This window comes from Suricata suricatta, chromosome 9, assembly GCF_006229205.1.
Source record: "Suricata suricatta isolate VVHF042 chromosome 9, meerkat_22Aug2017_6uvM2_HiC, whole genome shotgun sequence".
Classification (NCBI taxonomy): domain Eukaryota; kingdom Metazoa; phylum Chordata; class Mammalia; order Carnivora; family Herpestidae; genus Suricata; species Suricata suricatta.
Window position 1 is genome coordinate 47,136,238 of NC_043708.1, and position 13,328 is coordinate 47,149,565.

The window sequence follows — 13,328 nt, forward strand, 5'->3', positions numbered from 1 at the left end:
TCATTACCAAGTTGGTTTCCATTTAGTGCTCTTCCCCACAAGTGTCCCTCTCCATGACCATCACCTCCCTTCCCCTTCCCCCTTCCTCTTCAGCCCTCAGTTAGTTTTCAGTATTCCAGAGTCTCTCATGCCTTAAACTTTTCTTTTTTTTTTTTAAGGAGACTCCATGCCCACCATGGGGCTTGAATTCATGACCCCAAGATCAGGAGTTGCATGCTCTACTGAGCCAGCCAGACACCCCTGTATTGGGATTTTTATCCTTTTTTTCCTACTGAATGTCTTTCTTTTCTTTTTTTAAGTTTATTTATTTATTTTGAGAGAGACAGAGACTGCATGAGCAGGGATGGTAAAAAGAGAGGGTAAGAGAGAGGGAATCCCTCTGTCAGCAAAGAGCCCAACATGGGGCTCAAACACAAACCCTGAGATCATGACCTGAGCCAAAACCATGAGTTGGATGCTTAACTGAATGAACCATCCAGATGCCCATTTACTGAATATCTAGGAGTTATTTATGTGTTCCGCATATGAGCCCTTTTATTTTATGTGTTACATTAATCTTCTCCAGTGCTCACTTGCCTTTACACTTCCTTGAAGGTGTCTCTTGATGAATGTTAAGTTTAAATTTTAATATAGTTATGTTTATGAATCCTTTATTGATAGTAATTTTAGTGATATCCTTTCCTATCCTTAGGTCATGAAGATAATATCTTGTTTTATATTATCAGAAGTTTATTAGGTTTTTATGTACTAGATCTAAAAAAATCCAACTAGAATTGTGTTTTGTATAATGTGTGAATTGGAGTTGAGTTTCATTCTTCTCTATATGGGTATCTAGTTGTTCACTGTTCCTAGGCTTCCCCACCTTCCCATGACCCCAACCTTACACTCTGTAGAACTACCTTTGTTGTAAATCAAGGGTCCATATATATGTGGGCTTGCGTCTGTATTCTGTATTCTATTCCTTTCATTTGTCTGTCACTATAACAGTATCATTCTTACCATAGCTTTGTAATCAATCCCAATAACAATTAGAGCAAGTACTTATACTTCTTTGATTAAGAGGCTGATTTTCTTAGCCATTTGCATTGTCATATAAATTTTGAAATTCTCTTGTCAGTTTCAGCAAACAACCTTTTGGTTTTGACTGTGATTTTAACTCCATGGATTAGTTTGAAAATTGATATATTTACAATATTAAGTCTGATAACTCATGAACATGGTATTACAGTTCATGTATTTGGATCTTTAATTCCTCTCAGAGTCTATGTAGTTTTTTTCCCTAGGGATCTTGTACTTCTTTTGTTAAGATATATTCCAAGGTATGTGATGTATATTTTTATTCATTGTAAATATTACTGAAAATTTATTTTCCAACTTTGTTGCTGTTACACAGGAATAAAATTTTATTTTTTATGAATTAAAATAATATGTTTGTACAATATTTGATTTTCCTTCATGGGCGTATTAGTCTGGGGCTCCAAAGAAACAGGGACACACAGAAACACACACACTCTCTCTTTCTCTCTCTCTCACACACTCTCTCTGTCTCTGTCTCTCTGTCTCTGTCTCTCTCTCTCATAGATGTAGAGGAATCCAAGATATGCAGTCAGTAAGCTGGAGAACCCAGGAGAGTTGGTGGTGTAGTTTTAGTCCAAGTTGTAGTTTATGTCCTAACTCAAAAGCAGAAGACCAAAGTCCTCACTCAAAGACAGTCAGAGAGAAGGAATTCTTCTTTACCCTTTTATTCAGGCAGGTCCACTCACATTAGGGAGGGCAGTCTGCTTTACTTACTTCTACCAATTCAAATATTAAGTTTACCCAGAAACCCTCATAGACACACTCAGAAATAATGTTTAACCAGACTATTTTACACATAAAATTAACTATCACAATAAGCAATCAAATCATCTGTAAATCTATCTTCCTACACTTTTATTTCTTCTTCTACCAATTCAAATGTTAAGTTTATCCAGAAACCGTCATAGACATGCTCAGAAATAATGTTTAACCACATGTCTGGGCAAACCAGGCTATTTGACACATAAAATTAACTATTACAATAAGCAATCAAATCATCTGTGTTCCTACTTTTATTTCTTTTTCTTGATGGTCTGCACTATCCAGGACCTCCAGTACAATGTGGAATAGAAATGATATAGCAATTGTCCAGGCCTTTTTCTTGATCTCAAACAGAAAGCTTTCAGTTTTTCACCAATGAATCTGATGTTTATTGCAGTTTTTTTGTGGATATCCTTTTACTAACTTAACTTCACTAGAGACTTTTTTTTTAATGTTCATTTATTTTGAGAGAAGGAGAACACAAGCAGGGTAGGGGTAGAGAGAGAGAGCGAGAGAGAGAATATACCAAGCAGGCTCCACGCTATCAGTGCAGAGCCCGATGCAGGACTTGATCTCATGAACCACAAGACCATATTCTGAGCCAAAATCAAGATCTGGACACTGAACTGATTGAGCTACCCAGGCACCTCAAGTTTACTAGAGAATTTATTATGAATGAATGTTGAGTTTTTTTAGATACTCTGTACATTTATTGATATTATCATATTTTCCTTTTTAATATGTTAGCATGTTAGCATGGTACATTTCTTTGCTTGATTTTACATTAAACCAACTTTACATTCCTGGGATAAACCCACTTGGTTGGTCACATCTATTTTTTATATATATTATGGAATTTAGTTGATACTTAGGCTTTTATTTCTAGGCTGATGAGTAAACATGGCTTATAATTTTCATCTTTTTGAGTTTTTATAGCAAGACTAGTCTCAGCATAAGTTGAGAAGTCTCTTCTTTTTCTGTTCTCTTACTTAACTGTTTAGTAAGTTTGTCAGTGAAGCCATCTAGGCCCATATGATGAGCTATAAAAGCAAGTCTCAACAAATTTCAAAAAATTGATCTCCAAGAACTATGTTTTCTGACTACAATGTGATTATTTTAGAAATCAATACAAAGAGAATTTTTAAAAATACTGTAAGTTTAGAAATTAAGAAATAAACTTCTGGGGTACATGGGAGGCTCAGTCGGTTAAGCGTCTGTCTTTGGCTCAGGTCACGATCTCAGCGTTCCCAAGTTTGAGACCCGTGTTGGGCTCTGTGCTGATAGCTCAGAGCCTGGAGCCTGTTTCAGATTCTGTGTCTCCCTCTCTGTCTCTGCCCCTCCCCTGCTTGTGTTCTGTTTCTCTTGTGAAAATGAATAAACATTTAAAATAACTTTTTTAAAAAAAAAGAGAAATAAATTCTAAATTCTAAAAATCAAAGGGGAAACCATAATGGAAATTAGAAGTTATTTTGAATGGGATGATTAAAAAATGTTGCATATTAAAATCTGTGAGTTTTTAAAATTTTTTTGTTTTTATAAAAGTAGATCTTAGACTAACGTTTTCTATGTTTGTCAGTGGCATTGACATCCTTCTAATATGGCATAAAAAGAATAGTGCTTATTTCCCTCAATTATTCTTTTTTTAATTTTTTTTTCTTTTGAGAGAGAAAGAGCATGAGCGAGGGAGGGACAGAGAGGGAGACACAGAATCTGAAGCTGGCTACAGGCTCCAAGCTGTCAGCACAGAGCTTGACACGGAGCTCGAACTCATAGACTGTGAGATTATGACCTGAGTCAAAGTTGGACACCTAATCAACTGAACCGGATATCCAAGCACCCCTTTCTCTCAACTATTCCTTTTCTTTTTAATTTAATGTTTATTTATTTTGAGTGAGAGAGAGACAGCCTGAGCAGAGGAGGAGCAGAGAGAGAGGGAGACACAGAATCTGAACCAGCCTCCAGGCTCTCCATGTCGCAGCCCCAACAGGGGGCTAGAACTCATGAGCCATGACATCATGAGCTGAAGTTGGACCCTCAACCAACTGAGCCACCCAGGCACCCCACTCTCAACTTTTCTTTAAACAAATATTTACATGACACCTACCATGTCCTAGACACTATTTTTTATCCTATTTCTTATATCCAGCTGTACTGAATTCTTTTTTAGGAAAGTTTACTAGGTTCTATTTAAAATTTAACAACCAGAAGGCTCAGCCAGCTACATGGCAACAATAAGGAGTGTATACAAGCACACCTTTTGTGCTTGGCGTTATTGGGCTTTGCAGGTAGTGTATTTTTTTTACATATTAAAAGTTCATGACAACCCTGTGTGGAACAAGTCTATTGGTGCTATTTTTCTAACAGATTTTGGTTACATCATGTCTCTGTGCCACATTTTGGTAATTTTTGCAATATTTCATACTTTATTATTATGGTGATCAGTGATTATGACTTCCTGAAAGTTCAGATGATGATTACCATTTTTTAGCAATATTTTTAAATTAAGGTATGTACATCGTTTCTGACACATAATGCTATTACACGCATAATAGACTACAGTATAGTGTAAACATATCTGTCATATACACTAGGCAACCAAAAAATTTATTTGACTTGTTTTATTGTGATATTCATTTTATTGCAGTGGTCTGGAACTGAACCCAGAATATTTTTGAGGTTTGTCTATGCCATGGTAGAAGAAAGCTAACTAGCACCTACCTCACAGAGCAGCTCTGTAAAGTAGTGTGGTTTTTCAGAGATATCTCCATTGTTGGGATTCATGACCTAGTATTCAAAGATTTCTAGTAGATCTATTAGTTACCTTAAGGGCATGGGTATCTACTATTCTTTTGAAATTATGTAGAATATTTTTATATGTATATGCTTTTTTTGGCAGTAAGGAGTAGAGAGGGGCCAGTGCTTTCAATAGATTTTCATAAAGTATAAAAAAGCTTAGAAACCCTACTCTATGGTTTCAGAAAAGTTTACAGAGACCAACAAGTAAAGGTGGGTCCCCCCCCTACTTTTTGTATTTTATGTCTGTATTTGAATAATTATTCTAGTAAAATATTAATTATAAGTATGATTCTCTCACATTAATAATTTGGCCTGTACTTTAACTGAGAACTTTTTTTTTTAAGGTTCAGGAGCAAGTGCATCCCAATCTCTCAGCTAATGAAGAGTCTCTCTATTATATTGAAGAGCTGATTTTTCAGCTTCTCAATAAATTATGCATGGCTCAGCCAAGGACCGTTCAAGATGTGGAGGTAAAAAGTATTCTGATATTTCAAAAAGTCACTGAGCCATTGTACAAATTAATTTTTAAATCTATATCATTCTGAATTATTGCAGAAATAAAACCATTGAAATCATAGGTGGGATAGGTGTGGGCTAAGTTCATTTTCAACAAAGATATCAAGGCAAATCAATGGGGAAAGGAAAGTTTTTCAGCAGAAAAATGTGACAGAACAACTGAATAAATTTGTGGGAGAAAACCCCCTGAAACCTATTTCACATAAAAATTAATTCAGGACAGATCATCGTTTTGTTTTAAATTTTATTTTCAGTGTTTAATTTTGAGGACAGAGCGACAGAGTATGAGTCGGGGGAGGGGAAGAGAGAGAGCGAGAAAGAGAGACAATCTGAAGCAGGCTTCAGATTCTGAGCTGTCAGCACAGAGCCTGACATGGGGCTCAAACCCATGGAACTGTGAGCCAAAGTTGGACACTTAACCACTGAGCCACCCAGTCGCCCCAACACAGATCACAGTGTTAAACAAAAAGCTGAAACTATAAAGTTTTAGAAGGGAATGCAGGAGAATATCTGCTTAACCTGGTGTTAAGCAATTTTTTTTCCCACAGAGTGCTCAAAACACAGTTAAGTATTAAAGAATAAAATTATCAAGAAAATGAAAAACGTATGAGTCATAACAAGGAAAAAATGTTGGTGATGTATATTCCTTACAAAGGACTTGTATCTAGAATATATTTACTCCTACAAATCAATGATAGAAAGACCCCCTTCCTCCCCCAGATGGGCAAAAGTCTTGAACTGACACTTCATAAAAAGAAGATATGGTAATGGCCAATAAGCACATGAAAAAGGTGCTCAAGCTCTTAAGTCACAGGTAAATAGAAAAGAAAACCACTGTGAGATACCATTTCACACCTCTTTCAAGGGATAAAATTAAAGACTGATAACACCAAATGAGATGTAGCGTAACTGGAATTCTCAGCACATTGCTAGTAGGAATATAAACAATATGACCACTTTGGAAAGTTTCTTATAAAGTTTCTTATAAAGTTAAAGTTTCTTATAAAGTTTCAATGTTTATTTATTCTTACCAAGTTTCTTATAAAGTTAAATATACAGTATATCTAGCCTATGGCCCTGCAATTTTACTCCTAAGTATTTAACCTAGAGAAATGAAAATACATGTTCACAAAGAGACTTATACATGAATATCCAAGCAGTTTTCTTCATAATAGCCAAAAATTGGAAACAATTTAAATTTCCGTCACAAGAAGATGAATAAACAGATTGTGGTTGATTTACAAGATGGAATATTACTCAGGAATAAAATGAAAGAATGGGCTATTGATATGTGCAATAACATAGCTAAACTTCAGACATTATATAGAACAAAAATAGCCAGGCCTCAGAGAGTACATTTGGTAGGATACATTTCTGTGAAGTTCAGAACAGCTTAAATTAATAGTGATAGCAGTCAGGAGGGAGATGTTGGAATCTTTACTAGGGTAATGGTTACACATGTGTAAGCATTTTTCAAAACTAGTTGAATTGTACTCTTAAGATTTATGCATATTACTGCATATAAATATTACAATAAAGGACTAGTAAGACTTTTGGATATTTACTCTTTGATTTATACACACACAGACACACCTCTACAAGATTGTATGAATTAGTGCTAAAATATTTGTTTTGTTTCAGTTACATGGGAGTATTTTTAGATTTTTAGAAATACCTATCAGTACAGCTTTCAAAAGTTAACTTTATTATACTGTTTACATCACCTTTCTTTTGAATATTGTTTCTATAATATAGCAACAACTTCCATTATGAAGGAAAATCTTAATTTGGAATAATTGAGCTATTAATATTTTCAGGACTCTTGGAATTAAAGCATTTGTTTCCCTAGTCTCAGCTCTAAAAATTAGACATTTAAGTATAAAAAAAGCAAACTTCTCAATAGCTAAATATGCTAAAAGATGAGAATGTAATTTCAAACACAGGAAGTCCTAAAACTTGGAGTTTGATTCAGTTGTCATTAGTTTTCATTATTCATGCCAGCCACTGGTTAAATTTTGATTAGATGAGCCATCATAGTAACCTGTAAGGCTTGAATTGTTTTTGCTAAGAGATCTGTTTCCTAAAGCCATTCTGAGCTTTGTCACCTACTTGATCCTCTCTAAGAGGCACATGATACCTCTTTTTTTTAAGAAAGTCTTTATATTAAAGCTCTAAGGTTAGCAAGAGGAGAGTGACTGCATGATAATTATTAATAATGAGTTAACAACTTCTGCCAGGTAAATAATTTTAACCCTAGGAACTGTATTGTAAAATCATTGATGAGTATTTCTTGCTGGCTTTAATCTCTCCTAATGTTACTGCTTTTTCCTAGTTCCAGTTCCATTTTAATTATGCTTATGCTTTAAGCTTTCCATTTAAAGTTTACCTTTATCTTTATTCATGGGAGTTACGTGGAAAAAATCTTGAAAAGTCTTGTCGATCCTTTAAAAAAAATAATTACAGGAATCAAAGCATGTGTCACTATTATCTGCTAGCATAAAGTTTAGTTTTCTATGAATTTTCTAGTTATGAACACTTCAGTTAACAAAAGTACTGCTATGGTATTAACAGGAACGTGTTCAGAAGACCTTTCCTCATCCAATTGACAAATGGGCTATTGCTGATGCACAATCTGCCATAGAAAAACGAAAACGAAGAAATCCTCTCTTACTGCCTGTGGACAAAATCCATCCTTCACTGAAGGTAATAAAACAATTAAACATTGGGAACGTTCTTTATAACAAATAACACATTATAAAGTATGGTGATTTATATAGTATTTATATAGCATGGCTTAGTCTATGCATGTGTATGTGTGTATACTTGTACATATACATATATATATTCCTAATGTGTGTACAAAAAAAAATTAACACACTCTGATAAAATCAGATTGCCTTTAGGGGAGCCTGGGTGGCTCAGTCAGGTAAGCATCCGGCTTCGGCTCAGGTCATGATCTCACGGTTCATGGGTTTGAGCCCCGCTGACAGCTCAGAGCCCAGAGCCCAGCGCCTGCCTCAGATTTTGTATCTCCCTCTCTCTCTTACCCTCCCCTGCTCGTGCTATCTCTCAAAAATAAACAAAAAACATTAAAAAAAATTGGATTGCCTTTCAAATAATATTAAAAGTTAATAATAAGCAATAATGCATCTTTGTTTCATCTTCTGATGAGTACTACCCTTGACTGACTCTCAACTTTTCACTGATTAAGAAATATATATTGTCAAAAGCTATGATGAGTTCAGAACTGTTTCAAGTTTATCTATATTTATCAGATACATACATTGGAAAAGTAGACTAGGGAATATTATTTAGTCAATAGAAAATACTGGTGTATATGGATTTGAAGGCCCCAGGGTAGCAATTTTGAGATACCTCCTAACACCTCGCTGTCACATGCACCCATTCTCCCCTCAGTTAAAACCACTGGCACTTGGAAATATTGGTTACAGGTCCTTGAAGATAGTAGATATTTGTCAAACAGATTTTGGTTAATGTATTAAGAGGTTTTCTGTGAAGGTCTGGCCAAGATTTCTATATTGGAATCTATAATCTCTTCTTGCTTGATACTAAAAGCAGATTTGTTGGATTAGATGTCTCTTTAAAAAAAAAAAAAGGGTTCTATACTGGGACAAATGGCTCTATATCCTGTGATACCTGTATGTTTAGACATTTGATTTATAGAAAGTTCTTTATAAGCAAGAATGTTGGATAATTTTTTAAGTTTTTTTAAAGGTTAATTCTTTTTTTTAATTTATAGTTTGTCAAGTTGGTTTCCATACAAAACCCAGTGCTCTTTCCCACAAGTGCCCTCCTCCATGACCGTCACCCCTTCCTCTCTCCCCCTCCCCCTTCAGCCGTCAGTTTGTTTTCAGTATTCAAGAGTCTCTCATGATTTGCCTCCCTCTTTCTCACTAACTCTTTTTCCCCCCTTCCCCTCCCCATGGTCCTCTGTTAAGTTTCTCCTATTAGACCTATGCGTGAAAACATAATTTTTTAAGTTTTTAAGTGATACTTGGCAGTGCCATTTTTTGGAATTAAATTATTTATTTTTTTCCACAGGAAGTTTTAGGGTACAAAGTGGACTATCACGTATCCCTGTATATTGTGGCTGTACTAGAGTATATCTCAGCTGATATTTTGAAATTGGCTGGTAATTATGTTTTTAATATCCGACATTATGAAATATCTCAGCAGGACATTAAAGTGTCAATGTGTGCAGATAAGGTAAGTGTGAAAAGGTATTTAAACTTAATTTGAATAATAGTGACTATATGTCATTTCTATCTCTGTCTTTTTTATACATGATTATGTTAGTAATTTTTATAATTCCTTGTATTGGAAGACATAAAAATGCTAGCTTTTTAGATAAACCATGTATTTCCAGGTTTTAGCATATGACAGGATGGGAATCCCATTTTTATTTTTCCCCATCAAGAGTCTTTTACCTACAGGAAAAAAACATCCAAAGCCTCAAACAAGCTTAAGAAAAATAGTTTTTTATCTTTTTTAGAAAAAGAATATATGAAGAGAATATACTCAGAGCATTCAGATACTTTTAAATAGAAGTAATTTCGGGGTACGGATAGAGAGCCTAAGACTTCAGTACCAATAATTTCTTCCCTCTGATAAATTTTTTTGTTAGTTACCTTTTTCCTTCCTGGCTGAAAGCCACTAGGTGAAGAAATTGAGTCTTACATATTTTCTTCTCTCCTCCTTTCTACTTTTTCTTTTTTTCTTTATTTTTAACTTTTTAAGTGAACATTTTTGAGTATATATTATATGCCAGTCAATGTCCTGAGCATTGACAATATAACACTGAATAAGACAGCAGTCCCTGTGTTAGAAGGAGTTTATTTTAGTGGAAAATAAAAATATTATTTAAAAAATTGCAGTATAGTGTGATTAAAATTATTAGAAGTCAAAGGTGCAGTATAGAAAGTGTTAAACTCTGCCATGGGGTAGACTAGGAACACTTCATTGAGAAGATGCCTAAATTAAACCATTAGGGTAAATAACCCCTAGGACTTGGCACACATGCCAGTGTTCTCTCCTTTGTACATCAGAATTACAAGAAAGCTTTTAGAGAATACTGATAACTGTATCTTACTCTGAGAAATTCTGGTTTTCTTGGCCTGGTTTAGAATCCTAAGCCTCGAAATAGCACGAAGGCATCCCAGGTGATTCTGATTTGCAATTATGGTTGCTGTCCTCCATTGTAGTCTCAAAAATGATTTTTCACTTAAATTTCATAGTAGAAATTTCTTGATACTTCTATTTTGACTTCTAAAATTATGATTACAGACTTTTTTTTTTTTACTTTTCTATCTCAGACTTTTAGAAGAGTTATAAGTACAATAAAAGGTACTTCCTGTGCCCTGAACCACTTGAGGAGTAAGTTGCCAACACAGTTTAGTGTGTTTTACAAATGAAAACATTCTGTTGCATAACCACAGTCTAATAATCACAATCCAGGAAATTTTGATACATTATACTATCTAATTTTCAAACCCCATTCAGGTTTTGCCAGTGGTCCCTTTATATAAAAGACACTGGTGTCCTTTTTAAAAAATAATCCAGTCCAGAATCAATCATATATCTTTCAATCTGGAATAATTCCTCATTCTTCGTTAACTTTTGTGACCTTGATACTTTTGAGCATTATTATTGTTTAAAAATGTCCTTTACTTTTTCTGATATTTTGTCTTTATTAGATTCAGGTTATAGATCTTTGGCAGGAATATCATAGAAGTAATGCTGTACTCCTCTCATTGCATTTCTCACATGCCACACAATTTTATTGTGTCTAATTATTTGATGTTGTTCATTTTGATCACTTGATTAAGGGGTTGTCTTCCAGGCTTCTCTGCCTTGATGTACTATTTTCCCTTTTGTAACTAATAAATATTTTGTGGAATATTTTGAGATTGTGAATATCTTATTCCTCATTGCACATGAAATGTATTCATTTATTTTAATATAGACTCATGGATTCTTATTTAATGTGATGTCATTTGTTATTTCATTACTTGTTTTGATATTCAGATTGTCCCAGATCTGGCCAGTGGGAACTCCTTCAAGTTAGTTTCTCTGTATCCTTCTTTGAATACTTTCTTTTGACAGATACTCCAGGTTCAACTTTTCTTTACATGCTGCTCAAGCCTGGAATTAGTCATTTTCTAAAAACTCCTCATTCCTTTTAGTGGAGAATTATACTTGGAAACCAAGATCTGGGTGCTACATAAGCTCTTAGAGTGTAAATGCTCTGGTCTCTTAGAGGCCAGAGTTGGGGCGTGGGTGTGTATATACATTATATACATGCAAACACATGCATATTTATTTCTTCTCCACCTTTTTGTTGGTATGGCAGCCCAAGAAAATACAAGTTGTTTATTTTCCAACGTAGGTAATATGTTAGCACTAATCTACATTTAGGTGGAGGTGGACCTATAAAGTAGTAATTTAGCTCTGCTTAAAAGATAGTATTTTATTTATCTATTTTTGAGTGGGTAGAACAGTTTTGAGGTAGAACATTTTTGGGAAATCTGCTTTACCCTTCGCTTAGGCTTAGGCTTAAGCGGTGGCTGCTGCTGCTGCTTAAATTTACTTATTTATTTTGAGAGACAGAGTGGGAGCCGCATAGGGGCAGAGAGAAAGGGAGAGAGCATCCCAAGCAGGTTCCATACTGTCAACACAGAGCCTGATGTGGGTCTTGAACCCACGAACCATGAAATCACGACCTGAGCCGAAATCAAGAGTTGGACACTTAACCGACTAAGCCACCCAGGTGCCCCTCTCTTGGGCTTATGCTTCTAACTCAAGGACTACCCTGTGTCTACCAAAAAAGTATTACTTGTCTTTATATGAATTCACAGATCTCTCTAATCCAAAACTAATACCACAGGGTTCATTTTAGCTTCTCCTTTTTCATATTTGTAAATGCCTTTTCTGACAGTAAGAAATCTGGCTTCTTAATATATTTTTTCTTAATATATTTTATTTGATCACTTCTGTATGTAACCAATCTGAGAGTCCTATCTTCCAGCACTAGTGTAGGCACTTTTCTTAGCTCATTAATACCAGTTACTGGCATAGTAAATATGCATCAGGAAAGTATCACACTGTGCTCTATCATGTGCTTCTACAATAGTATCCTTTCATTTTTCTCCAAGTGCATACAGCTTTCCTTACAACAGGACAAGGAACTACTACCATTTTGCCAGATGTAATAGTATGATAGTATGCATTTTATGTACATTACCTCACTGAATTTTTTCATCAGTTACATTTTACATATAAGGAATCTGTTTTCAAAAGAATAAATAACTTGTCTGTAATCACAGGTGAGTAAGTGGTTGAACCGGGATTTTGGCTCAGGTTGTTGTTTTTCAAAGATATGCTTTTTTTTTTTTTGCTATTATTATTGTGTGTTTATGTGTGTGTATAAATAATAATAGCAAAAAAAAAAATATATATACACACACATATATTTCACTTTTAGGTTTTTCTTTGTTTTCCATAAATACTTATTTTTGCATATCCAGTTTTATTTGAACATTTTTCCTTCAACTTCTCATATTTCTCTTATTTGAATTTTCTTATATAAATTAGCCTATAATACACACATCTCTCATTGTTTAATAATGTTTTAATTCCAGGTACCTTGAGACCATTTTATAAAAGTGAGAAAAATAAGTTTATACGTATTGATTTATATTTCTCAGGTTTTGATGGACATGTTTGATCAGGATGACATAGGTTTGGTTTCTCTCTGTGAAGATGAACCTAGTTCTTCCGGTGAATTAAACTACTATGACCTTGTCAGAACTGAAATTGCAGAAGAAAGGCAGTATCTACGGGAATTAAATATGATTATAAAAGTGTTCCGAGAAGCCTTTCTTTCTGACAGAGAGCTGTTTAAACCTTCTGTAAGTACATTTTTTGTTTGAAATCCTGTGTACTCCAAAAGTTAAATAGCTGCTTAAAATCATAAATAGTAACTTTGTGTACTTTACAAGTATGTAAAACAGTATTCTTTTATGTGTATTTATAGTTTTTAGAATATGTGAATTATTATATTACATTAAGGCCAGTGGCAATGATAGTTCGACAGAAGTGTGTACAGCTGCCCTTATTAGAAAGGGGACTACAGTGGAATGAAACCTTTTTCTGCTATG

General features: G+C 34.5%; 1 protein-coding gene across 1 annotated transcript in view; it reads left to right on the forward strand.

The window, feature by feature from the left end:
* The first annotated feature begins 4,061 nt into the window (after positions 1-4,061).
* SOS2 (SOS Ras/Rho guanine nucleotide exchange factor 2) overlaps positions 4,062-13,328 on the forward strand; it is a 58,393-nt gene continuing 49,126 nt past the window's right edge. The window contains exons 1-5 of the mRNA XM_029952189.1: positions 4,062-4,124; positions 4,980-5,105; positions 7,723-7,854; positions 9,214-9,378; positions 12,876-13,079. Of these exons, the coding sequence (XP_029808049.1) occupies positions 4,062-4,124; positions 4,980-5,105; positions 7,723-7,854; positions 9,214-9,378; positions 12,876-13,079 (690 nt within the window). The remainder of the gene's footprint in view (positions 4,125-4,979; positions 5,106-7,722; positions 7,855-9,213; positions 9,379-12,875; positions 13,080-13,328) is intronic.